This window comes from Leptonotus elevatus, chromosome 2 (genome assembly GCF_054856555.1).
Source record: "Leptonotus elevatus isolate MCC_2025b chromosome 2, RoL_Lele_1.0, whole genome shotgun sequence".
In the NCBI taxonomy this organism is placed as follows: Eukaryota; Metazoa; Chordata; class Actinopteri; order Syngnathiformes; family Syngnathidae; genus Leptonotus; species Leptonotus elevatus.
Window position 1 is genome coordinate 38,657,960 of NC_141240.1, and position 25,674 is coordinate 38,683,633.

The 25,674-nt window shown below is 42.3% G+C and overlaps 3 protein-coding genes across 17 annotated transcripts in view; 2 read left to right on the forward strand and 1 right to left on the reverse strand.

The window, feature by feature from the left end:
* Positions 1-25,674, reverse strand: part of LOC147179940 (PDZ domain-containing protein 4-like) — a 123,330-nt gene that overhangs the window by 37,613 nt on the left and 60,043 nt on the right. For 7 of the 15 annotated variants that reach the window (XM_086067484.1, XM_086067473.1, XM_086067471.1 and 4 more), the window contains 5 exons: positions 23,082-23,137; positions 18,000-18,055; positions 16,130-16,183; positions 6,215-6,270; positions 4,321-4,374 (listed from right to left, as the gene is read on the reverse strand). The gene's annotated coding sequence lies outside the window, so the exon portion shown is untranslated. Of the gene's footprint in view, positions 1-4,320; positions 4,375-6,214; positions 6,271-16,129; positions 16,184-17,999; positions 18,056-19,761; positions 19,902-23,081; positions 23,138-25,674 lie in introns of those variants that run through there. The other 8 variants (XM_086067486.1, XM_086067478.1, XM_086067479.1 and 5 more) reach the window with 4 other exon arrangements.
* LOC147179942 (lithostathine-1-alpha-like) lies at positions 8,391-9,771 on the forward strand. The gene is made up of 7 exons (XM_086067489.1): positions 8,391-8,464; positions 8,572-8,634; positions 8,752-8,779; positions 8,863-8,948; positions 9,138-9,269; positions 9,349-9,457; positions 9,533-9,771. Exons 2-7 carry the CDS (start codon positions 8,572-8,574, stop codon positions 9,604-9,606), a joined length of 492 nt encoding a protein of 163 aa, XP_085923615.1. The 5' UTR covers positions 8,391-8,464; the 3' UTR covers positions 9,607-9,771.
* Positions 23,347-24,720, forward strand: LOC147179943 (lithostathine-1-beta-like). Its single transcript, XM_086068102.1, has 7 exons — positions 23,347-23,422; positions 23,530-23,592; positions 23,710-23,737; positions 23,821-23,906; positions 24,094-24,225; positions 24,305-24,413; positions 24,482-24,720. Exons 2-7 carry the CDS (start codon positions 23,530-23,532, stop codon positions 24,553-24,555), a joined length of 492 nt encoding a protein of 163 aa, XP_085924228.1. The 5' UTR covers positions 23,347-23,422; the 3' UTR covers positions 24,556-24,720.

The following is a 25,674-nucleotide window of genomic DNA, read 5'->3' on the forward strand; positions in this document are numbered from 1 at the left end:
CATTTCAGATCCCCTTTTCCCCAAATCAAGGCAGAGGTTTGCTGCCATCGTGTGTCTGAATGCCGTGGCTGCATTGTGGTTGTTTTCCCTTTCACCAGCTCAGTAACAAATGTCAGTAGGGCTCCTGCACCCACGCACACAAACACACACGTGTACACAAACACACCTAATCACACACACATACATACTCCCACTAATGCTACATTGATTAGCAATCAATACACACCGAGGAGAACGACGTTGTCACGGTTACGTCAAGTGATGCATGCATCGTCTGTAATGTAAGCTTATATCAACACACGGTTTATCTCTCAATATTATAGACGGTATTTTATATACTGTAGTTGTGCTCTAAGTATGTATGTAAATGTCGCTACTGTATGCATTGTATTACGTATGCGCGTACGTATGTTACATATGTACGTATGTAAGGAGGAAGTGGACGTTTGACCAATCCAGCTGGTAGAAAACAACCACTCTGGAATGGAATTTGTATTGGTGATTGGGCCAACCAATACAAATTGGACATTCTGACCAAAAGATTGGTTAACTTGTGTTCGAGGCATCCCGAAAAAAAGTACCAGCGATTGTGAAATTCGTTCTCCACATTTGACCCGACCATGAGGGAGCGGTGAGCAGCAGTAAGGGCCATGCTCAGGAATTATTTGGTGATCTAACCCACCAATTCCAACCCGTAATGCTGAGTGTCGAGCAGGGAGGTAAATGGGTCCCATTTTTATAGTTTTTGGTATGACTCGGCCATGGGGATTGAACCCACGATCTCAGTTTCAGGGCAGACACACTACCACTAGGGCTCTAAGCTGGTGAAGTCTACTGATCTATCGAGACACACATTTCCATTTTTAAACACTACATTATACTGCAATCGCATAATAATTAATAAATACTAGAGCTGTCAAACGGTATTTTTTTTAAATCAGATTAATCACATCTTAGAATTTTGATTAATCACGATTAATCGCTTAACAAAAAAGTCATTTTCATCAAAAAAAAATCCCCGCCAAATTTGAAGAGCACCGGTTATGTGTTAATTCTTTAGACATTTAATATCATGAGGACGTCTTCAACATTTTTTGATCCACTGCACACGCTCATCCTCCTCTTTTTCTAATCAGCTAATTATTTGCATAATTTAAAATGAAATAAAAAATAACCCCAATATTTTGACATGAACGAATCTTCTAAATGTGATACGCAAACATTTATTAAATGCTTGACTTGAATGCATGTAATTATGTTTGTTGCTCAAACACAACCTGTGCTACCTTAAACGTAGCCATCCGCTGTCACGCTAAAAAGGCTAAAGGATCATCTATGGTCAAAATGAATAGTGCCATTAATCTGCGTTAATTCATAATTAATGTAAATTTTTTTTGTGATTAACTCATTCACTGCCATAAATTAATTTAAAAAAAGATCATTAAAATTTTGGGGTGACAGCCATTTTTCAATCGTAATTAATCGCATGACTTCACTAGTTAACTTACGATTAATCACAAATTTTATGTCTGTTCTAAATGTACAATAACAATTTTTAGGTTTTCATACTCTTGTTAAAAAAAAAGTGTGAAAAAATGTTGAACTCATAGAAATAGTTTTAATGAATTTTTGACGTTTATAGCCATCAATGGCAGTGAATGAGTTAATTAATCAGTTAACGCTTTAACTTTGACAGCACTAATAAATACATTTAGAATACAATAAATGGATACAATAAACATATTCTCAAGTGATCTATCAAGACTTACTTTCTATTGTAACCAATTTAATTGGTTGTTAATTCATAATTAATGCGATATTTTTTTGTGATTAACGCATTCACTGCCATGAATTCATTTTTAAAAAGTTTATTAAAAATTAGCGGTGACAGGCGATTAAAATTTTTAATCGTAATTAATCGCATGACTTCACTAGTTAATTTACAATTAATCACAAATTTACAATAACAATTTTTAGGTTTTCATACTCTTGTTAAAAAAGTGGGAAAAAAAGTTAAAACTCATAGAATTAGATCAAATGAATTTTTGACGTTTATAGCAATCAATGGCAGTGAATGAGTTAATTAATCAGTTAACACTTTAACTTTGACTCAATAAAATTGGTAGCCGTCAATGGCAGTTAATTGAAGAAATGTTTTTTTTCTTGTGAGCATGTCTTTGTCACTGCTTCACACATGATACGGATATTTGGACGTGTCAAATGTTTACAGTCTCTCTCTCTCTCTCTCTCTCTCTCTCTCTCTCTCTCTCTCTCTCTCTCTCTCTCTCTCTCTCTCTCTCTCTCTCTCTTTTTAGGTTTATTCAATTTTCTTTATCCTCAATTTAGATGTCAAAAAGGTTTTGTGGCTCCCAATGTTTTTTTTTGTGTGTGTGTGTATCTGTGGTAGACGGTTCAAATGGCTCTTTGAGTATTTACGGTTGAAGTCTTGTACCGTATTCTGCAGAACCAAAGTACTTTTGTTTCTTTTTGTTTTTTTGTTCATAAAGTTATATTTCGCAGAAATACAGGGGTGTTTTCGTATGATTTGTGAAAAGGTTCCGGTATAGTGTATGAGGGCATACCAGCAGTAAATGAGAGATAGTCTAGCAAAATACCAGAAGAGAGAAAACTCTGCCCGTGCGCACATTTACACTTCACTTGGCACTAGATTCTAAATTGATGAGTATTACATCCTCATCCTCATATCTCACTGAGCGGTTTGCGAAGGTAGCGAATGTTCGTTTTTCGTCGTCAGGGTTCTTTCAACGGCCGCAAAGACCTTCACCAACAATTTTAATGGTCGCAAAATCTTTTTCTTTGAAAATTTTCAAAACTTCCTTGAGACAACAATTGTCACTCTTCAAGTGAGCCCTCATCTCATAACGACATCACGGTCCAAGGATCCAGTATCTACCAGACCCCCTTAAAGGTGTTCCATTGTTGATTTATGTAAGTACGGGAAAAGAACAAAGAACATACCAACGGCTTGCAGGTTTTCAGAAAGCACGGTGGCGGGGGTGGTTGAGGGTTGGGCTCACACAGAATACCAAAAGCAAACTCAAGTACAGTATAGACCAAGAGAATTGTAAAAGTGTAAAACACTGATAATGTAACGGCAAAACAATATAAACCAAGTCATTAAACAATGTTTCTAGTTATGGTCGTCTTTTGACACCCACCTATAATTTACTTCCAGTGCGTCACTGACACACCTCACATAAATCATCTGTAGGCTCAGACACGCAAGCTATAGCGTTTATTCTGTCCACATTGGGCGGGGAGGTGGATCCGATCCAAGTTGACTTCAGGCCCGACGTAGATGACACCTTGGACTGCCGGTCGTTGAACCGGAGAACACGCACAGACAGACAGAGCGCTGCTCTGTTATAATATAATTTTTTTTTTCTTGTGAGCATGTCTTTGTCACTGCTTCACACATGATACGGATATTTGGACGTGTCAAACGTTTACAGTCTCTCTCTCTCTCTCTCTCTCGCTCTCTCTTTTTAGGTTTATTCAATTTTCTTTATTAAGTTTTTTTGTTTTTGTGTGTGCGTGTCAAAAGAAATATGTTGTCTGTGGTATCCAGATCTTCTACATGGGACCCTGGTTGCAGTCTAGTTGAGGAGTGAGTTTACTGCTGGCACAACACACAGATCCTTTTCCAGAGAGCTTAATTAACTCATTCACTGCCATTGACGGCTATAGACGTCAAAAATTCATTTGAACTATTTCTATTAGTTTAACTTTTTTTTCGCACTTTTGTTAACAAGAGTAGGAAAACCTAGAAGAAAATTATTGTACATTTAAAACATATAAAATTATAAAATTTGTGAAGTCATGCGATTAATTACAATTACAAATTTTAGTCGCCTGACGCCCCTAATTTTTTAATAATCTTAAAAAATATATATATATTATTTTAAAAAAATGTCTAGGTTTTCATACTCTTGTTAACAAAAGTGGAAAAAAATGTTAAACTAATAGAAATAGTTCAAATGAATTTTCGACGTTTATAGCCGTCAATGGCAGCGAATTAGTTAATTGTTCCTGCTTCAATCTTGGTCTCAAAAACAGCAAATCAGAAAAGTGTTATTGTCTTACAAAAAGGATTTGGCCTGGGGTGGTGGCCAATTTCAGACCTGCGAGGTGGTGATCAGGACATGCATATGCTCGTATAGATGACTGAATAGATTAGTAGGACATGAATTCCGTTGGCGAATTAACTGAGGATCAAAAGGTAGGATGAAGCAGTGGCGAGATAGACAAAAGACACCGGCTACTGTTAGGCTCAACCTGGTCGCCGGAGCTTGTTCTCACCTTTTCGTGTCCATTTCGATCCATTGGCCGCAGGGAGTTTCTGCACCCCTTTTGCTAATGAGGCCGGGCGGAGCAGAGATGGATGGATGGCAACGCCAGAGTACATGGCCAGGAGAACACCAAAAAGAAAACAGAATTAGGAATAAATATAATATAAAGCTGCAAGCAGGAATGACTCTGTTCCGCGCCTAAAAAACAAAAAAACAAAAACAGGTTTAATTTGAACTCATTCACTGCTATTGACGGCTATAGACGTCAAAAATTAATTTGAACTCGCACGCACATACTAATACTCACCCACATACAAAAAAAAAAAAAAATACAAAAAAAAAAGAGCAATGATGATGACATTACCGAATGAACAATAGTGAGCTCTTCTTAGAAATAAATAAATAAATAAATAAATAAAAAATAAATAATTAAAAAAATAGAAAAATAAAATTTCATTTGAACTTTTTCTATTAGTTTTTCACTTTTGTTAATAAGAGTATGAAAACCTAAAAAACTATATATAAATATATATTGTACATTTAAAACAGATGTAAAATTTGTGATTAATCGTGAGTTAATTATTGAAGTCATGTGATTAATTACAATGAAAAATTGTATTCACCTGACGTGATTTCAAAAAAGAAAAGATTATAAAAAATTTGGGGCATCAGGCGATTACAATTTTAATTGTAATTAATCGCATGACTTCCCTAGTTAACTCACGATTAATCACAAATTTTATATTTGTTCTAAATGTACAATAAAAAAATGGTAGGGTTTCACATTCTTGTTAACAAAAGTGGAAAAAATGTTTAACTAATAGAAATAGTTCAAATGATTTTTTGACGTCTATAGCCGTCAATGGCAGTTAATGAGTTAATGAAGGCCAGGCCAGCCCTGCTGCTGACATATTGGGTTGTGAGAAGGCAGATGCTTGGACTTTTTTCAGGACCAGTACTCCTCCAAGAAATGTCCCACCCGCTCCTAGGTCCTACCTGTACACATCTTAAAAAATCTGAAACATACAGATGTAGTCCTGAAGACTTCTCTAAGTTCATCATCCAGAAATTGGAGCAGTAGCTGTATCCCTCCTCCAGATCCAGTCCTGATCAGGACCTGTAATATGCCAGGACTAGTACTCATTCAGGAAGTGTTCTATGCTCCTCAAGGACTTTCCTCAAGGACTTGTAAGTTGTAGCTCCATTTCAATAGGATCAGTACTGATCAAGACTTGCAGCCCTCCAGAAAATGTTTTGCAGGACTTGTTCGCACCTACAAGACCAAAATATTAATCCAGACCATCCAATAGGGTCTTGGAGGCGTTTGAACTGGACTTCTCTGTTGATTTGTTGATTTATTTATGGAAGGCTATGTGTAGTACAACTAAAGGTCCATTTGCCTGGAACAATATATTAATGACAACAAAAACAGCTCATGAGAGTTGAATTTCAAAGCTGATTGAAACATTTTCCAAAGTTTTTCTTGATAATAACCACAATCACTTCACAAAAAGTCTGTGTTTTCTTTTGTGTCAGCTTGATGCACTTTTAGTGGCACCAGGCATTCAAATGAACAAGATGACATGACAGTTTCTTCATTTTTTTTTCTACGGCTGTACAAAAGCCAAAAAGCCCAGCTGTTGTTCAACTATTTCCAAATAAAAGAGCATGAAATTTAAACTATTTTTACTAACAAAGGAAGCGGAAACATACAACAATACGAGCTGACACACCTGTCAAGCGCAGAAGGTGAGACCTGAGTATGTGAAATGGAAAACTAGCTTGCCAAAAAAAAAAGAAATAAAGCTTCATTGTTCTTGCTAGTGCTGACTTTGACCAAAAAATAATGAGCATATTTAATTTACATTTAAGTTAGGGTATTCATTTTTAAAAAACATACTCACCTGGCGCCCAAATTGATTAAACTATACGACCTCCAGTACGCAAACCATGGCTCAACCTAAGACAAGAAAAGAAAAGTTGGTGACGAAAACAGAATGTTGAATGCTACATGCTACATGAAACAATCGCTCGAAGGTGATGTCAATTCAGTCCTGATGTGTTGACACTGCTGTGGTTCAGGAGAAAAATCCCATTAACCTGGTAAAAATGTATATTCGAATAGAGATCCGGACGTTATGGGCGTTAGCGCAGCCATTTTGGCAGCATAGAAACCGCGTCTGCCACTTTGAGTAAACGGCAAACGCCACGAGAAGAGGCAAAAAAAAATTCTCCAGGCTACCAAAAGACGAATCGATGCGTCGCCAATCATAGCAGCCATAAAAAGAGCGAACAACAAGACGGATAATTTGTGATTCTTCTCACGTCATAGCAGGCGAGTCAATTACTGAATCCGTTAGTTGAGTAGATGTAGCTACGTACATGGTGGCCGAATTAGCAGATGCTAATTTGCCTGAAGTAAGCGCCTCAGGAGGCTAGCTTCAGGCAAGTTAGCACGCAAAAAGAAGAATCCGTTCGTTTGTGCTGATACTGTTTAACACACAGTTGAATTTAATAACTGACCAACCCCATAAAGACTTTTTACGGCATAGATGACGGCGGCGGTGGCCGAATTAGCAGATGCTAAGTTGCTAACGTACCTAAATAATAAGACGTGTGAAACGCTAGTTTTATCCCTCGTCATTGTAATCCATTAACGCGGCGCTGCGACTTTCCTGCCACAGGGGGCGTGTTCAGAGAAATAGTCATGTGATATCCGGATCTCTATTGGCATTGTTAAGTGGAATACTGTCGACCTTTTTAATTCAGATTGACAACTGACCGCACGCTCAGAACACAGAAGAAATATAATTCAGTTTTATCCTCAATTTAGATGTCAAAAAGGTTTTGTGGCTCCCAATGTTTTTTTTTGTTTGTGTGTGTATCTGTGGTAGACGGTTCAAATGGCTCTTTGAGTATTTACGGTTGAAGTCTTGTACCGTATTCTGCAGAACCAAAGTACTTTTGTTTCTTTTTGTTTTTTTGTTCATAAAGTTATATTTCGCAGAAATACAGGGGTGTTTTCGTATGATTTGTGAAAAGGTTCCGGTATAGTGTATGAGGGCATACCAGCAGTAAATGAGAGATAGTCTAGCAAAATACCAGAAGAGAGAAAACTCTGCCCGTGCGCACATTTACACTTCACTTGGCACTAGATTCTAAATTGATGAGTATTACATCCTCATCCTCATATCTCACTGAGCGGTTTGCGAAGGTAGCGAATGTTCGTTTTTCGTCGTCAGGGTTCTTTCAACGGCCGCAAAGACCTTCACCAACAATTTTAATGGTCGCAAAATCTTTTTCTTTGAAAATGTTCAAAACTTCCTTGAGACAACAATTGTCACTCTTAAAGTGAGTCCTCATCTCATAACGACATCACGGTCCAAGGATCCAGTATCTACCAGACCCCCTTAAAGGTGTTCCATTGTTGATTTATGTAAGTACGGGAACAGAACAAAGAACATACCAACGGCTTGCAGGTTTTCAGAAAGCACGGTGGCGGGGGTGGTTGAGGGTTGGGCTCACACAGAATACCAAAAGCAAACTCAAGTACAGTATAGACCAAGAGAATTGTAAAAGTGTAAAACACTGATAATGTAACGGCAAAACAATATAAACCAAGTCATTAAACAATGTTTCTAGTTATGGTCGTCTTTTGACACCCACCTATAATTTACTTCCAGTGCGTCACTGACACACCTCACATAAATCATCTGTAGGCTCAGACACGCAAGCTATAGCGTTTATTCTGTCCACATTGGGCGGGGAGGTGGATCCGATCCAAGTTGACTTCAGGCCCGACGTAGATGACACCTTGGACTGCCGGTCGTTGAACCGGAGAACACGCACAGACAGACAGAGCGCTGCTCTGTTATAATATAATTGTCTCCTATTATTCAAATGTGTGGGATCATGTAAGGGGAATCCAGAGAACTTGACACATGTCCTCGCAAAACCAGTCCGATCTGTTGATAATTGGCGTAAAAAAAGCGTAATTGTTCCTCAAGAATGAGGAAGTCGTTAAGAAGATACCAGGGTGAGACGTTTCTCGTCATAATCAACCAAACAATGCCGCATTCCAAGACTGTCTCCTAACGTATATAAGGACGGCTCGCCGTCGTCCTCAGTATCAAGCATCAAGCATCACCACAAAGGTAACCACGCAATTTGACATCTTGATGACTTTTTTCACGGTTTCACCATTTCACAAGCTAACGTTGCAATGTCTTGTTTCATGTGATGTTTTTCTGTCAATGTGCAGATGGAATTTGGACTTCGCTCGTTGTTCCTCCTCTGCGGGATCAGTGGACTGTTGACCGGAGTCGTAAGTTACAAATATTTTTCTTCGCGTTAAAATCTTACGTTTTGCTTCGTCGCGGCCTTCCTTTGTGACAATGCTGCAAGGTCTGATTTTGAAAAACATATTTTTTCTTCTCGACAGTGGTCTAAACCTACCACTGTTGTGAAAGGTAAGTCGTTGCACATCAGCCACTTGTCGCCATTTCAGTGGAAGTATTTCGGGGTTTTTTCTCAAACTACGATTGTGCTGCAGACAATAGCTGTCCTAAAGGCTGGACTCAGTTGGACTGCCACTGTTATATCTACGAAGATGAAGAGAGAACCTTTGCGGATGCAGAGGTATGGAAGACTTTTGACACTTCTACAAGTCATGATGTCTTTTTTTTGAAAGCAGCTTACAGTGATTACAGGAAGCGATCCATCCGTTTTCTTTTCATTGAACGCTTTGGTTGAGAGTCAAAAGATCTCGTCTGATGGATCAAGATGGCAAAATAACCTCTTTTTTTTTTACACTTTTCCCCCCATCAGAGTGTGTGCAACATTCTTGGCGGGAATTTGGTCTCCATTCATAGTAACCTGGAAAACGCGTTCGTCCTCGAACTGATTCGAGCGGGCGGTAATGATGACGAAGCCTGGATCGGTTTACATGATGCCATTGAGGTGAAACATTAAAAGTTCTGCCACTGAACGTGTCCTTCCAATCTCAGTCTTTTCACCGGCTTTTGATTTTGTCGTCCAGAATGACGACTTTATCTGGACTGATGGTTCCGATAATGATTTCACCAACTTTGACACGGACGCATCTGAGCCTGATGAAACTGGAGACTGTGTGCAAATGGATGAAAGCGGTAAGTCAAATCGGCCATCGAGGTTTGCTAAGAATTAAGAACTAAGAATCTTACTTCAACATTAATTTCTTACAGAGGGAGAATGGGAGGATCAGCTCTGCTCAGACGAGATCCCGTATGTTTGCATCAGAGATGTGCATCATTGGTAGTCGAGTAACATAGTACATCGACGACTCATATTCAACTTCAGTGGGGCCTTTCTATTTCTGGGTTTGTTATCAACTTTTCTTTTTGTCTTCCTTGATGCCAATTTGTTGTCGTGGAAACAACTTTGCAATGCATCTTTTTGCTTAATAAAGAAATCTGCATCCAAATATGTGTTTGTGTCTTATTTTTCTAACTTGTGTTGCTTGCTTGATTACAGAATGTCAGCCAATCACAGGCCACAGAGACAGACCACTTTATATGCTATTAAACGACATGAATACGATTTTTGTTAACTCATTCACTGCCATTGATGGCTATAAACGTCAAAAATTCATTTGAACTATTTCTATTAGTTTAACTTTTTTTCCCCCACTTTTGTTAACAAGAATATGAAAACTTTGGATTTTCGTTTCCCTTGCCCGGACGCGGGTCACCGGGGCCCCCCTCTGGAGCTAGGCCTGGAGGTGGGGCTCGAAGGCGAGCGTCTGGTGGCCGGGCCTACACCCATGGGGCCCGGCCGGGCACAGCCCGAAAAGGCAACGTGGGTCCCCCTTCCCATGGGCTCACCACCGGTGGAAGGGGCCAAAGGGGTCAGGTGCGCAGTGAGTTGGGTGGCAGCCAAAGGCGGTCCGACCCTCGGCTACTGAAGCTCGTTCTGGGGACATGGAATGTCACCTCTCTGACAGGGAAGGAGCCCGAGCTGATGTGCGAGGCTGAGAAGTTCCGACTAGATATAGTCGGACTCACCTCCACACACGGCTTGGGTTCTGGTACCAATCCTCTCGAGAGGGGCTGGACCCTCTTCCACTCTGGAGTTGCCCACGGTGAGAGGCGCAGAGCAGGTGTGGGCATACTCATTGCCCCCCGGCTAGGCGCCTGTGTGTTGGGGTTTACCCCGGTGAACGAGAGGGTAGCCTCTCTCCGCCTACGGGTGGGGGGACGGGTCCTGACTGTTGTTTGTGCTTATGCACCGAACAACAGCTCAGAGTACCCACACTTTCTGGAGTCCTTGGAGGGTGTGCTGGAGAGCGCTCCTTCCGGGGACTCCCTCGTTCTGCTGGGGGACTTCAACGCTCACGTGGGTAATGACAGTGAGACCTGGAGGGGCGTGATTGGGAGGAACGGCCCCCCTGATCAAAACCTGAGCGGTGTTTTGTTGTTGGACTTCTGTGCTCGTCACGGACTGACCATAACGAACACCATGTTCAAGCACAAGGGTGTCCATATGTGCACTTGGCACCAGGACACCCTAGGCCGCAGTTCGATGATCGACTTTGTAGTCGTGTCATCGGATTTGCGGCCGTATGTGTTGGACACTCGGGTTAAGAGAGGGGCAGAGATGTCAACTGATCCCCACCTGGTGGTGTGTTGGCCCCGATGGCGGGGTAAGATGCTGGTCCGACCAGGCAGGCCCAAACGTATTGTGAGGGTCTGCTGGGAACGTCTGGCAGAATCCCCTGTCAGAAAGAGTTTCAACGCCCACCTCCGGCAGAGCTTCTCCGTTGTCCCGGGGGAGGCGGGGGACGTTGAGTCCGAATGGACCATGTTCCGTGCTTCCATTGTTGAAGCGGCCGATCGGAGCTGTGGCCGTAAGGTGGTTGGTGCCTGTCGGGGCGGCAATCCTCGAACCCGCTGGTGGACACCAGCGGTAAGGGATGCCGTCAAGCTGAAGAAGGAGTCCTATTGGGCCTTTTTGGCCTGTGGGACTCCGGAGGCTGCTGACAGGTACCGGCTGGCCCAAGCGGAATGCGGCTTCGGTGGTCGCTGAGGCAAAAACTCGGACATGGGAGGAGTTCGGTGAGGCCATGGAGAACGACTTCCGGACGGCTTCGAGGAAATTCTGGTCCACTATCCGGCGTCTCAGGAGAGGAAAGCAATGCGCCATTAACACTGTGTATAGTGGAGATGTGGTGCTGTTGACCTCGACTTGGGACGTCGTGAATCGGTGAGGAGAATACTTCGAAGACCTCCTCAATTCCACCAACACGCCTTCCTTTGAGAAAGCAGGGTCTGGGGACTCTGAGGTGGGCCCCCCTATCTCTGGGGTCGAAGTCACTGAAGTGGTTGGAAAGCTTCTCGGTGGCAGGGCCTCGGGGGAGGATGAGGTTCGCCCGGATTTCCTAAAGGCTCTGGATGTAGTGGGGCTGTCGTGGTTGACACGTCTCTACAACATCGCGTGGACATCAGGGACAGTGCCTCTGGATTGGCAGACTGGGGTGGTGGTTCCTCTTTTTAAGAAGGGGGACCGGAGGGTGTGTTCCAACTTTAGAGGGATCACACTCCTCAGCCTCCCAGGTAAGGTCTATTCGGGGGTGCTGCAGAGGAGGATCCGTCGGGAAGTTGAATCTCGGATTCAGGAGGAGCAGTGTGGTTTTCGTCCCGGCCGTGGAACAGTGGACCAGCTCTACACCCTCGGCAGGATCCTTTAGGGTGCGTGGGAGTTCGCCCAACCAGTCCACATGTGCTTTGTGGACTTGGAGAAGGCGTTTGACCGTGTCCCTCGGGGAGTCCTGTGGGGGGTGCTTCGGGAGTATGGGGTACCGGGCCCCCTGATACGGGCTATTCGGTCCCTGTACGACCGATGTCAGAGTTTGATCCGCATTGCCGGCTGTAAGTCGAATTCGTTTCCTGTGAGGGTCGGACTCCGCCAAGGTTGCCCTTTGTCACCGATTCTGTTCGTAACTTTTATGGACAGAATTTCTAGGCGCAGCCGGAGTGTCGAGGGGGTCCGGTTTGGTGGCCTCAACATTGCATCTCTGCTTTTTGCAGATGATGTGGTGCTGTTGGCTTCTTCAAGCCGTGATCTCCAGCTCTCGCTGGAGCGGTTCGCAGCCGAGTGTGAAGCGGTTGGGATGAGGATCAGCACCTCCAAATCCGAGACCATGGTCCTCAGTCGGAAAAGGGTGGAGTGCCCTCTGCGGGTCGGGGATGAGGTCCTGCCCCAAGTGGAGGAGTTCAAGTATCTTGGGGTCTTGTTCACGAGTGAGGGTAGGTTAGAGCGGGAGATCGACAGACGGATCGGTGCAGCGTCTGCAGTGATGCGGACGCTGTATCGGTCCGTTGTGGTGAAGAAGGAGCTGAGCCGAAAGGCAAAGCTCTCGATTTACCGGTCGATCTACGTTCCTGTCCTCACCTATGGTCACGAGCTGTGAGTCGTGATCGAAAGAACAAGATCCCGGATACAAGCGGCCGAAATGAGTTTTCTCCGCAGGGTAGCCGGGCTCTCCCTTAGAGATAGGGTGAGAAGCTCGGTCATTCGGGAGGGACTCAGCGTCGAGACGCTACTCCTCCACGTTGAGAGGAACCAGTTGAGGTGGCTGGGGCATCTGGTACGGATGCCTCCTGGGCGCCTCCCTGGGGAGGTGTTCCAGGCATGTCCTACCGGCAGGAGGCCCCGGGGACGACCCAAGACACGCTGGAGAGACTACGTCTCACGGCTGGCTTGGGAACGCCTTGGGATACCATCGAAGGAACTGGCTGAAGTGGCTGGGGAGAGGGAAGTCTGGGCTTCCCTGCTAAAGCTGCTGCCCCGCGACCCGACCCCGGATAAGCGGAATGAAGACGGAACGGAACGGAACGGAACGGAAAAATATGAAAACCTAGGGAAAAAAATCTTTATTATACATTTAGAACAGATTAATCGTGAGTTAACTAGTGAAGTCATGCGATTAATTACAATTAAAAATCGTAATCGCCTGACAAGATGCTTATTAAAAATTAGGGGCGTCAGGCGATTACAATTTTTTATCGGAATTAATCGCATGACTTCCCAAAAAATTTATAACATTTTATATCTGTTCTAAATGCGCAATAAAAAAAATCTAGGTTTTCACTCTTGTTAACAAAAGTAGAAACAAATGTTAAACTAATAGAAAAATGTAAATTATTTTTTTGACGTTTATAACCGTCAATGGCAGTGAATGAGTTAATACGGCAAATTAGTTATAAGACTGACAAATAAATTGTCATTCTCATCCAGTTGGTGCCTTATAAATGTGTGCGCGCTTGTGCTCCCTATTTTACATTTTACTTTTCCAATAAAGCAGATAAGATGTATGCGTTAAAATTCATTCGCCTTCCACTCCCTTCTTGATCTTCTTGATGTGTTTTTCAAAATAAAATGCATGCGCAGGTGTATCTGCCTGCATGTTTGTTTACTGAGAGAAAAAAAATACACTGTGATAAGACTGCCCCTCCAAACTGCATTTAAAAGTGGAGTGAATTGAAAAATTGTGGAGGAGGAGCGCAGATGGATTCTCCTGAGGCACAATATGGAAGCCTTCTTGGAAAACAGGAATATTTGAAGGGTAAAAAGTAATCAGGCTTCAGTACGGTACGGAAGAAATGGCCCTAGTGTCATAAGAGTGTTTTGAGTCACGAGACAAGCAAGGCAAAGCAGGCCTCTTTGGAAAAGGGTCGAGATCAAAGTCTTTGATCCGCAAGACATTTTGACCGATCAAAGTAAGAATCCAACAAGTCCTCAAACTATAACGACCATATCGGTCGTTTTACCGTGCACCAAAATACGACCAAGTGTTACATATTGTAGTTTAGAGACCTCTATCGTATCGGCCATGTTGTATCAGCAATAGCGAAAAAATCGCAATGTGTGAATGGAATCCGGGTCATCTCTTTGGAAGACAAACGTTTATCTTACCGAGCTGACAGGCAAGTTATGATTTTAGTGTCTTTTTTAGTGTTGACACGTATTTCAATTCGTCGTCGGACTAATGGTTTTGGGTTAGCGTTACACTTTCAGTACACGTTACGTCTTTACATGGGACACGAATGGTTGAGATTAGGAAAAGGAACAGTGAGATGGTAGGCCGTTACAAATAGCGGTGTGAAATGCCTAGTCGCTGGCGATTCGATTCGTATCACAATTCATAGGTCATGATTCGATGCCGATTAATCCCGATTATTGCGTTGTTGTTTTTTACTCAAATTTAGAAAATACTAAAAAGTAAACTGGTACATGTACATTGTAAGATTTGTATGAAAATGTATTTTTTTATCTGAAAATTCCGGTTGCAGTCTGTTTCATGTTTGAACAGCGCTGAAATTAAATATTAAGGTTAATGTTCCATTATTATAACATTCTTCCATGCTTAATGTGTGAATCCTAACCCTAAGTAAGACGTTTTGTTGAATATTCCCATAAAAAAAGGAAGTAAAAAAATCGATTCGGCCGCATATCGAATCGATTCGAGAATTGCGTTCTGTAATATCGCGATATATTGCCGAATCGATTTTTTTCTAACACCCCAAGATACAAAACATGTCGCTCAGTCAGATAAACACTCGTCTTACGACCAGATGGACTGAGTTCAAGTCCCACTTTGGTATTTTTGCGCTATTTAACATGGCCGATAGAGGTCGCTAAACTAAAATACGTAACACTTTGTTGTAATTTGGCACCTTTTCAAAATGACCTAGGTCATATTTATTGGAGGACTGTGTCGAAGAATCTCGTGGCCGTGAGATGATTTAAAGTGTCAAAATAAGAGTCTTACAGCATAAAGACGATAACAAGCTAACAAAGCCAATTTTCAGGCGTGTTAGTCTTTATCTTTCCTTTTTTTCCTGCAGTAAAGTAGAAGTTCTGCTCAAAGAAAAAGCATCATGCAGACTTGAAACCATTTCAGATCCCCTTTTCCCCAAATCAAGGCAGAGGTTTGCTGCCATCGTGTGTCTGAATGCCGTGGCTGCATTGTGGTTGTTTTCCCTTTCACCAGCTCAGTAACAAATGTCAGTAGGGCTCCTGCACCCACGCACACAAACACACACGTGTACACAAACACACCTAATCACACACACATACATACTCCCACTAATGCTACATTGATTAGCAATCAATACACACCGAGGAGAACAACGTTGTCACGGTTACGTCAAGTGATGCATGCATCGTCTGTAATGTAAGCTTATATCAACACACGGTTTATCTCTCAATATTATAGACGGTATTTTATATACTGTAGTTGTGCTCTAAGTATGTATGTAAATGTCGCTACTGTATGCATTGTATTACGTATGCGCGTACGTATGTTACATATGTACGTATGTAAGGAGGAAGTGGACGTTTGACCAATCCAGCTGGTAGAAAACAACCACTCTGGAATGGAATATGTATTGGTGATTGGGCCAACCAATACAAATTGGACATTCTGACCAAAAGATTGGTTAACCTGTGTTCGAGGCAAATGAATTTTCGACGTTTATAGCCGTTAATGGCAGCGAATTAGTTAATTGTTCCTGCTTCAACCTTGGTCTCAAAAACAGCAAATCAGAAAAGTGTTATTGTCTTACAAAAAGGATTTGGCCTGGGGTGGTGGCCAATTTCAGACCTGCCAGGTGGTGATCAGGACATGCATATGCTCGTATAGATGACTGAATAGATTAGTAGGACATGAATTCCGTTGGCGAATTAACTGAGGATCAAAAGGTAGGATGAAGCAGTGGCGAGATAGACAAAAGACACCGGCTACTGTTAGGCTCAACCTGGTCGCCGGAGCTTGTTCTCACCTTTTCGTGTCCATTTCGATCCATTGGCCGCAGGGAGTTGCTGCACCCCTTTTGCTAATGAGGCCGGGCGGAGCAGAGATGGATGGATGGCAACGCCAAAGTACATGGTCAGGAGAACACCAAAAAGAAAACAGAATTAGGAATAAATATAATATAAAGCTGCAAGCAGGAATGACTCTGTTCCGCGCCTAAAAAACAAAAAAACAAAAACAGGTTTCATTGGAACTCATTCACTGCTATTGACGGCTATAGACGTCAAAAATTCATTTGAACTCGCACGCACATACACATACTCACCCACATACAAAAAAATAAATAAATACAAAAAAAAAAGAGCAATGATGATGACATTACCGAATGAACAATACTGAGCTCTTCTTAGAAAAAAAATAATAATAAAAAAATAAAAAAATATAAAAATAAAATTTCATTTGAACTATTTCTATTAGTTTTTCACTTTTGTTAATAAGAGTATGAAAACCTAAAAAAAATATATAAATATATATTGTACATTTAAAACAGATATAAAATTTGTGATTAATCGTGAGTTAATTATTGAAGTCATGTGATTAATTACAATGAAAAATTTTATTCACCTGACGTGATTTCAAAAAAGAAAAGATGATAAAAAAAATTGGGGCATCAGGCGATTACAATTTTAATTGTAATTAATCGCATGACTTCCCTAGTTAACTTACGATTAATCACAAATTTTATATTTGTTCTAAATGTACAATAAAAAAATGGTAGGGTTTCACATTCTTGTTAACAAAAGTGGAAAAAATGTTTAACTAATAGAAATAGTTCAAATGATTTTTTGACGTCTATAGCCGTCAATGGCAGTTAATGAGTTAATGAAGGCCAGGCCAGCCCTGCTGCTGACATATTGGGTTGTGAGAAGGCAGATGCTTGGACTTTTTTCAGGACCAGTACTCCTCCAAGAAATGTCCCACCCGCTCCTAGGTCCTACCTGTACACATCTTAAAAAATCTGAAACATAGTCCTGAAGACTTCTCTAAGTTCATCATCCAGAAATTGGAGCAGTAGCTGTATCCCTCCTCCAGATCCAGTCCTGATCAGGACCTGTAATATGCCAGGACTAGTACTCATTCAGGAAGTGTTCTATGCTCCTCAAGGACTTTCCTCAAGGACTTGTAAGTTGTAGCTCCATTTCAATAGGATCAGTACTGATCAAGACTTGCAGCCCTCCAGAAAATGTTTTGCAGGACTTGTTCGCACCTACAAGACCAAAATATTAATCCAGACCATCCAATAGGGTCTTGGAGGCGTTTGAACTGGACTTCTCTGTTGATTTGTTGATTTATTTATGGAAGGCTATGTGTAGTACAACTAAAGGTCCATTTGCCTGGAACAATATATTAATGACAACAAAAACAGCTCATGAGAGTTGAATTTCAAAGCTGATTGAAACATTTTCCAAAGTTTTTCTTGATAATAACCACAATCACTTCACAAAAAGTCTGTGTTTTCTTTTGTGTCAGCTTGATGCACTTTTAGTGGCACCAGGCATTCAAATGAACAAGATGACATGACAGTTTCTTCATTTTTTTTTCTACGGCTGTACAAAAGCCAAAAAGCCCAGCTGTTGTTCAACTATTTCCAAATAAAAGAGCATGAAATTTAAACTATTTTTACTAACAAAGGAAGCGGAAACATACAACAATACGAGCTGACACACCTGTCAAGCGCAGAAGGTGAGACCTGAGTATGTGAAATGGAAAACTAGCTTGCCAAAAAAAAAAGAAATAAAGCTTCATTGTTCTTGCTAGTGCTGACTTTGACCAAAAAATAATGAGCATATTTAATTTACATTTAAGTTAGGGTATTCATTTTTAAAAAACATACTCACCTGGCGCCCAAATTGATTAAACTATACGACCTCCAGTACGCAAACCATGGCTCAACCTAAGACAAGAAAAGAAAAGTTGGTGACGAAAACAGAATGTTGAATGCTACATGCTACATGAAACAATCGCTCGAAGGTGATGTCAATTCAGTCCTGATGTGTTGACACTGCTGTGGTTCAGGAGAAAAATCCCATTAACCTGGTAAAAATGTATATTCGAATAGAGATCCGGACGTTATGGGCGTTAGCGCAGCCATTTTGGCAGCATAGAAACCGCGTCTGCCACTTTGAGTAAACGGCAAACGCCACGAGAAGAGGCAAAAAAAAATTCTCCAGGCTACCAAAAGACGAATCGATGCGTCGCCAATCATAGCAGCCATAAAAAGAGCGAACAACAAGACGGATAATTTGTGATTCTTCTCACGTCATAGCAGGCGAGTCAATTACTGAATCCGTTAGTTGAGTAGATGTAGCTACGTACATGGTGGCCGAATTAGCAGATGCTAATTTGCCTGAAGTAAGCGCCTCAGGAGGCTAGCTTCAGGCAAGTTAGCACGCAAAAAGAAGAATCCGTTCGTTTGTGCTGATACTGTTTAACACACAGTTGAATTTAATAACTGACCAACCCCATAAAGACTTTTTACGGCATAGATGACGGCGGCGGTGGCCGAATTAGCAGATGCTAAGTTGCTAACGTACCTAAATAATAAGACGTGTGAAACGCTAGTTTTATCCCTCGTCATTGTAATCCATTAACGCGGCGCTGCGACTTTCCTGCCACAGGGGGCGTGTTCAGAGAAATAGTCATGTGATATCCGGATCTCTATTGGCATTGTTAAGTGGAATACTGTCGACCTTTTTAATTCAGATTGACAACTGACCGCACGCTCAGAACACAGAAGAAATATAATTCAGTTTTATCCTCAATTTAGATGTCAAAAAGGTTTTGTGGCTCCCAATGTTTTTTTTTTGTGTGTGTGTGTATCTGTGGTAGACGGTTCAAATGGCTCTTTGAGTATTTACGGTTGAAGTCTTGTACCGTATTCTGCAGAACCAAAGTACTTTTGTTTCTTTTTTGTTCATAAAGTTATATTTCGCAGAAATACAGGGGTGTTTTCGTATGATTTGTGAAAAGGTTCCGGTATAGTGTATGAGGGCATACCAGCAGTAAATGAGAGATAGTCTAGCAAAATACCAGAAGAGAGAAAACTTTGCCCGTGCGCACATTTACACTTCACTTGGCACTAGATTCTAAATTGATGAGTATTACATCCTCATCCTCATCCTCATATCTCACTGAGCGGTTTGCGAAGGTCGCGAATGTTCGTTTTTCATCGTCAGGGTTCTTTCAACGGCCGCAAAGACCTTCACCAACAATTTTAATGGTCGCAAAATCTTTTTCTTTGAAAATGTTCAAAACTTCCTTGAGACAACAATTGTCACTCTTCAAGTGAGTCCTCATCTCATAACGACATCACGGTCCAAGGATCCAGTATCTACCAGACCCCCTTAAAGGTGTTCCATTGTTTATTTATGTAAGTACGGGAACAGAACAAAGAACATACCAACGGCTTGCAGGTTTTCAGAAAGCACGGTGGCGGGGGTGGTTGAGGGTTGGGCTCACACAGAATACCAAAAGCAAACTCAAGTACAGTATAGACCAAGAGAATTGTAAAAGTGTAAAACACTGATAATGTAACGGCAAAACAATATAAACCAAGTCATTAAACAATGTTTCTAGTTATGGTCGTCTTTTGACACCCACCTATAATTTACTTCCAGTGCGTCACTGACACACCTCACATCAATCATCTGTAGGCTCAGACACCAAAAAAAAAAAAAAAGATGCATTATTCCTGCTACAGGAATGACGACTGTCTCTCTTGCGTTACTGTGTGATTATCCATCCTTAAGCTATAGCGTTTATTCTGTTCAAATGAACAGAGGCTACATTCACAAGCGTCAATTAAAAGGTAGCACCGTTTTCACCCTACAACTCCCCTCCAATTTTAATGCACCACACAACTGGGGGGGGGGGGGGGCTTGCGGGGGTGCCATCGGTTGGGGACCGCGGTATAGAGCAGTGCTGCGGTCCCCTGTCCGTGTCCCCCCCCCCCCTTCTATCTATTTTTTTTTAATGCACCACATACACTCAGTAACATGCTTGGGAGGCGGGTGGATCGGAGCGTAGGAATATCATTTCCCTCGGCTCTGGTTCACCTGCTCCTAATTTTAATGCACCCCACACACACACACACACACACTTGTATATACACTGGGTGGGGTCACATTCACGGTTTAGGGGTAGAGTTCGCCAGTCGGCGAGCTGGCGGACTCAGTAACAGGGGTTAACTTTTACAAAGAACGCTGGGGTGACGACCGGGGCCTTCCCCCGCTGGGCCAGGGGTTCGGGGGTGTCGGCCGTCCTCCGGTGCCCCCATCTCCCCTTCTGCCCCCAGTGTTCCGTCCCTCCACGCGGCGGGGGCTGGGGGTCGGGGGTTGGGGGGCTGCCGGTTGGTCGGGGTGGGGTCGGGGGGGACGGCTTTGTTGGGGGGGTGGTGGGGGTTGCGGGTGGGGGGATGCTGGGGGTGGGGGAATGTCTGGGGGATTGGGGACCTGGGGGCGGCTGGGGCTGGGTTGGGGTGGATGGCGGGGGTGGATGGGGGTCGTGGGGGGAGGGGGGGGTTGGGGGCCGGTGGGGTGCCTGGCGGGCCTGCAGTGCCCCGTCCTGCTGCGTTGGGTCGGGGGCGCGGGCCGTGTTGGGGTGGGGGGCGCTCCTGCTCCTGGGTTTGCTCTCCGGCCGGTGGCCCTGGCGGGGCCCGGGGGTCGTCCTTTGGCGCTGCCGCGGCCTGGGGGGCCCTGAGGTGTTGCGCTTGCACAGTCCTGGCAGGGGTCGACGGCTCCCCTCTTTGGTGGAGATTTTCATGCATGCCAGATCCACCACACCAGCATCTACCGAAACTCAGACACAATCTGCTTCCTCCTCAGGTCATTGAATCGGTGGAGGCTGGTGTCTGTGGATCTCACTCGGCTTCGTCTGTCCTTCCTTCCCTTCCTCAGTCTCTCCTTCGGTCTCTTGAGGTCTCCCTGATTTTTTATTTTTTGGATTAGTTGGAATCTAGATGTTTCTTGGGTTGGGGAAGAATTCTGGTGGGTGGCCCGGTGGGTGGTGTTTGGTCGGTGCTGGATTTCACCTTCCTTGGTTTTCTTTGGTCCCCTCGGGTCTCCTGACGGCGGTGTTTGGTTTAGGTGAACGGTATGGGATTTTTTCTAATAGGTTTTTGGTGAGCTAACAAATACACGCACGCACGCACGCACGCACGCACGCACATACACATACTCACCCACATACAAAAAAATTAATATAAATTATATATATATATATATAAAATATATATATATTAATAAAAAATAATAATAATAAAGAGCAATGATGATGACATTTCCGAATGAACAATACTGAGCTCTTTAGAAAAAGAAAAAAAAGGAAAAAAATAAAAAGAAAAAAATAATAAATAAAAGGTAGCAATTAAACTGTCAGTGACTGGTATGTCACAAGACCGCTTCAATTACCTGTTATTTGTATGAATCACTCATCAACCCTGTTTAGCGCTGCTCTGTTATAATTGTCTCCTATTGTTCAAATGCGTGGGATCATGTAAGGGGAATCCAGAGAACTTGACACATGTCCTCGCAAAACCAGTCCCATCTGTTGACAATTGGCAAATTTGATGAGCTCATTGGTGAAAACAAAATGCGTAATTGTTCCTCAATGATTAATTACAATGAAAAATTTTATTCACCTGACGTGATTTCAAAAAAGAAAAGATTATAAAAAATTTGGGGCATCACGCGATTACAATTTTAATTGTAATTAATCGCATGACTTCCCTAGTTAACTCACGATTAATCACAAATTTTATATTTGTTCTAAATGTACAATAAAAAAATGGTAGGGTTTCACATTCTTGTTAACAAAAATGGAAAAAAATGTTTAACTAATAGAAATAGTTCAAATGATTTTTTGACGTCTATAGCCGTCAATGGCAGTTAATGAGTTAATGAAGGCCAGGCCAGCCCTGCTGCTGACATATTGGGTTGTGAGAAGGCAGATGCTTGGACTTTTTTCAGGACCAGTACTCCTCCAAGAAATGTCCCACCCGCTCCTAGGTCCTACCTGTACACATCTTAAAATATCTAAAACATACAGATGTAGTCCTGAAGACTTCTCTAAGTTCATCATCCAGAAATTGGAGCAGTAGCTGTATCCCTCCTCCAGATCCAGTCCTGATCAGGACCTGTAATATGCCAGGACTAGTACTCATTCAGGAAGTGTTCTATGCTCCTCAAGGACTTTCCTCAAGGACTTGTAAGTTGTAGCTCCATTTCAATAGGATCAGTACTGATCAAGACTTGCAGCCCTCCAGAAAATGTTTTGCAGGACTTGTTCGCACCTACAAGACCAAAATATTAATCCAGACCATCCAATAGGGTCTTGGAGGCGTTTGAACTGGACTTCTCTGTTGATTTGTTGATTTATTTATGGAAGGCTATGTGTAGTACAACTAAAGGTCCATTTGCCTGGAACAATATATTAATGACAACAAAAACAGCTCATGAGAGTTGAATTTCAAAGCTGATTGAAACATTTTCCAAAGTTCTTCTTGATAATAACCACAATCACTTCACAAAAAGTCTGTGTTTTCTTTTGTGTCAGCTTGATGCGCTTTTAGTGGCACCAGGCATTCAAATGAACAAGATGACATGACAGTTTCTTCATTTTTTTTTCTACGGCTGTACAAAAGCCAAAAAGCCCAGCTGTTGTTCAACTATTTCCAAATTAACGAGCATGAAAAAGAAACTATTTTTACTAACAAAGGAAGAGGAAACATACAACAATACGAGCTGACACACCTGTCAAGCGCAGAAGGTGAGACCTGAGTATGTGAAATGGAAAACTAGCTTGCCAAAAAAAAAAGAAACAAAGCTTCATTGTTCTTGCTAGTGCTGACTTTGACCAAAAAATAATGAGCATATTTAATTTACATTTAAGTTAGGGTATTCATTTTTAAAAAACATACTCACCTGGTGCCCAAATTGATTAAGCAATACGACCTCCAGTACGCAAACCATGGATAAACCTAAGACAAGAAAAGAAAAGTTGGTGACGAAAACAGAATGTTGAATGCTACATGCTACAGAGAACTTGACACATGTCCTCGCAAAACCAGTCCGATCTGTTGATAATTGGCGTAAAAAAAGCGTAATTGTTCCTCAAGAATGAGGAAGTCGTTAAGAAGATACCAGGGTGAGACGTTTCTCGTCATAATCAACCAAACAATGCCGCATTCCAAGACTGTCTCCTAACGTATATAAGGACGGCTCGCCGTCGTCCTCAGTATCAAGCATCAAGCATCACCACAAAGGTAACCACGCAATTTGACATCTTGATGACTTTTTTCACGGTTTCACCATTTCACAAGCTAACGTTGCAATGTCTTGTTTCATGTGATGTTTTTCTGTCAATGTGCAGATGGAATTTGGACTTCGCTCGTTGTTCCTCCTCTGCGGGATCAGTGGACTGTTGACCGGAGTCGTAAGTTACAAATATTTTTCTTCGCGTTAAAATCTTACGTTTTGCTTCGTGGCGGCCTTCCTTTGTGACAATGCAGCAAGGTCTGATTTTGAAAAACATCTTTTTTCTTCTCGACAGTGGTCTAAACCTACCACTGTTGTGAAAGGTAAGTCGTTGCACATCAGCCACTTGTCGCCATTTCAGTGGAAGTATTTCGGCTTTTTTTCTCAAACTACGATTGTGCTGCAGACAATAGCTGTCCTAAAGGCTGGACTCAGTTGGACTGCCACTGTTATATCTACGAAGATGAAGAGAGAAACTTTGCGGATGCAGAGGTATGGAAGACTTTTGACACTTTTACAAGTCATGATGTATTTTTTTGAAAGCAGCTTACAGTGATTACAGGAAGCGATCCATCCGTTTTCTTTTCATTGAACGCTTTGGTTGAGAGTCAAAAGATCTCGTCTGATGGATCAAAATGGCAAAAAAAACTCTTTTTTTTTACACTTTTTCCCCCATCAGAGTGTGTGCAACATTCTTGGCGGGAATTTGGTCTCCATTCATAGTAACCTGGAAAACGCGTTCGTCCTCGAACTGATTCGAGCGGGCGGTAATGATGACGAAGCCTGGATCGGTTTACATGATGCCATTGAGGTGAAACATTAAAAGTTCTGCCACTGAACGTGTCCTTCCAATCTCAGTCTTTTCACCGGCTTTTGATTTTGTCGTCCAGAATGACGACTTTATCTGGACTGATGGTTCCGATAATGATTTCACCAACTTTGACACGGACGCATCTGAGCCTGATGAAACTGGAGACTGTGTGCAAATGGATGAAAACGGTAAGTCAAATCGGCCATCGAGGTTTGCTAAGAACTAAGAATCTTACTTCAACATTCATTTCTTACAGAGGGAGAATGGGAGGATCAGCTCTGCTCAGAAGAGATCCCGTATGTTTGCATCAGAGATGTGCATCATTGGTAGTCGAGTAACATAGTACATCGACGACTCATATTCAACTTCAGTGGGGCCTTTCTATTTCTGGGTTTGTTATCAACTTTTCTTTTTGTCTTCTTTGATGCCAATTTGTTGTCGTGGAAACAACTTTGCAGTGCATCTTTTTGCTTAATAAAGAAATCTGCATCCAAATATGTGTTTGTGTCTTATTTTTCTAACTTGTGTTGCTTGATTACAGAATGTCAGCCAATCACAGGCCACAGAGACAGACCACACTTATATGCTATTAAACGACATGAATACGATTTTTGTTAACTCATTCACTGCCATTGACGGCTATAAACGTCAAAAATTCATTTGAACTATTTCTATTAGTTTAACTTTTTTCCCCCCACTTTTGTTAACAAGAATATGAAAACCTAGGGAAAAAAATCTTTATTGTACATTTAGAACAGATTAATCGTGAGTTAACTAGTGAAGTCATGCGATTAATTACAATTAAAAATCGTAATCGCCTGACAAGATGATTATTAAAAATTAGGGGCGTCAGGCGATTACAATTTTTAATCGCATGACTTCCCAAAAAATTTATCTGTTCTAAATGCGCAATAAAAAAAATCTAGGTTTTCACTCTTGTTAACTCTTTGACTGCCATAAACGTTATAAAACGTTTAGCATAAACCTAGGGAAGGGCGCCGAGGACGTTAAAAGACGTCCCCTATGTTTTTTTTTTTTTTTTTCAAAAACGGGTGCAGGAAAGCCTTGGGCAGCTGTGCTGAAAGAATCAGGCTGATCTGATTAGTCAAAGACTCGTTTTGGCCCCTAGAGGGCAGCGATGACTCTCTTTGCACAAGGTTGGATGGGCCGCCCACCGTGGGCGTCAGTAGAAGACGTGAGGCGGAGCTAGAGTGTTGAGGAGACAATGGCTGATCCAAGCCACAATGGCTTGACCAAGCAACCGGTTACAAGCAGCTCAGCTTGAGCATTTTTTTCAAAGACGGAAAGCATCAATCAATACTAAAAAGCGCATTGATGTCAACGATGATGATGACAACGAGCTCTACGCCAAAGTTGGAAGCTTTGGCGTGACTGTTATGAACACGTAGTAAGCCTCACGGCTAAGCGCGGCTAGCGCTGCTAAGGCCG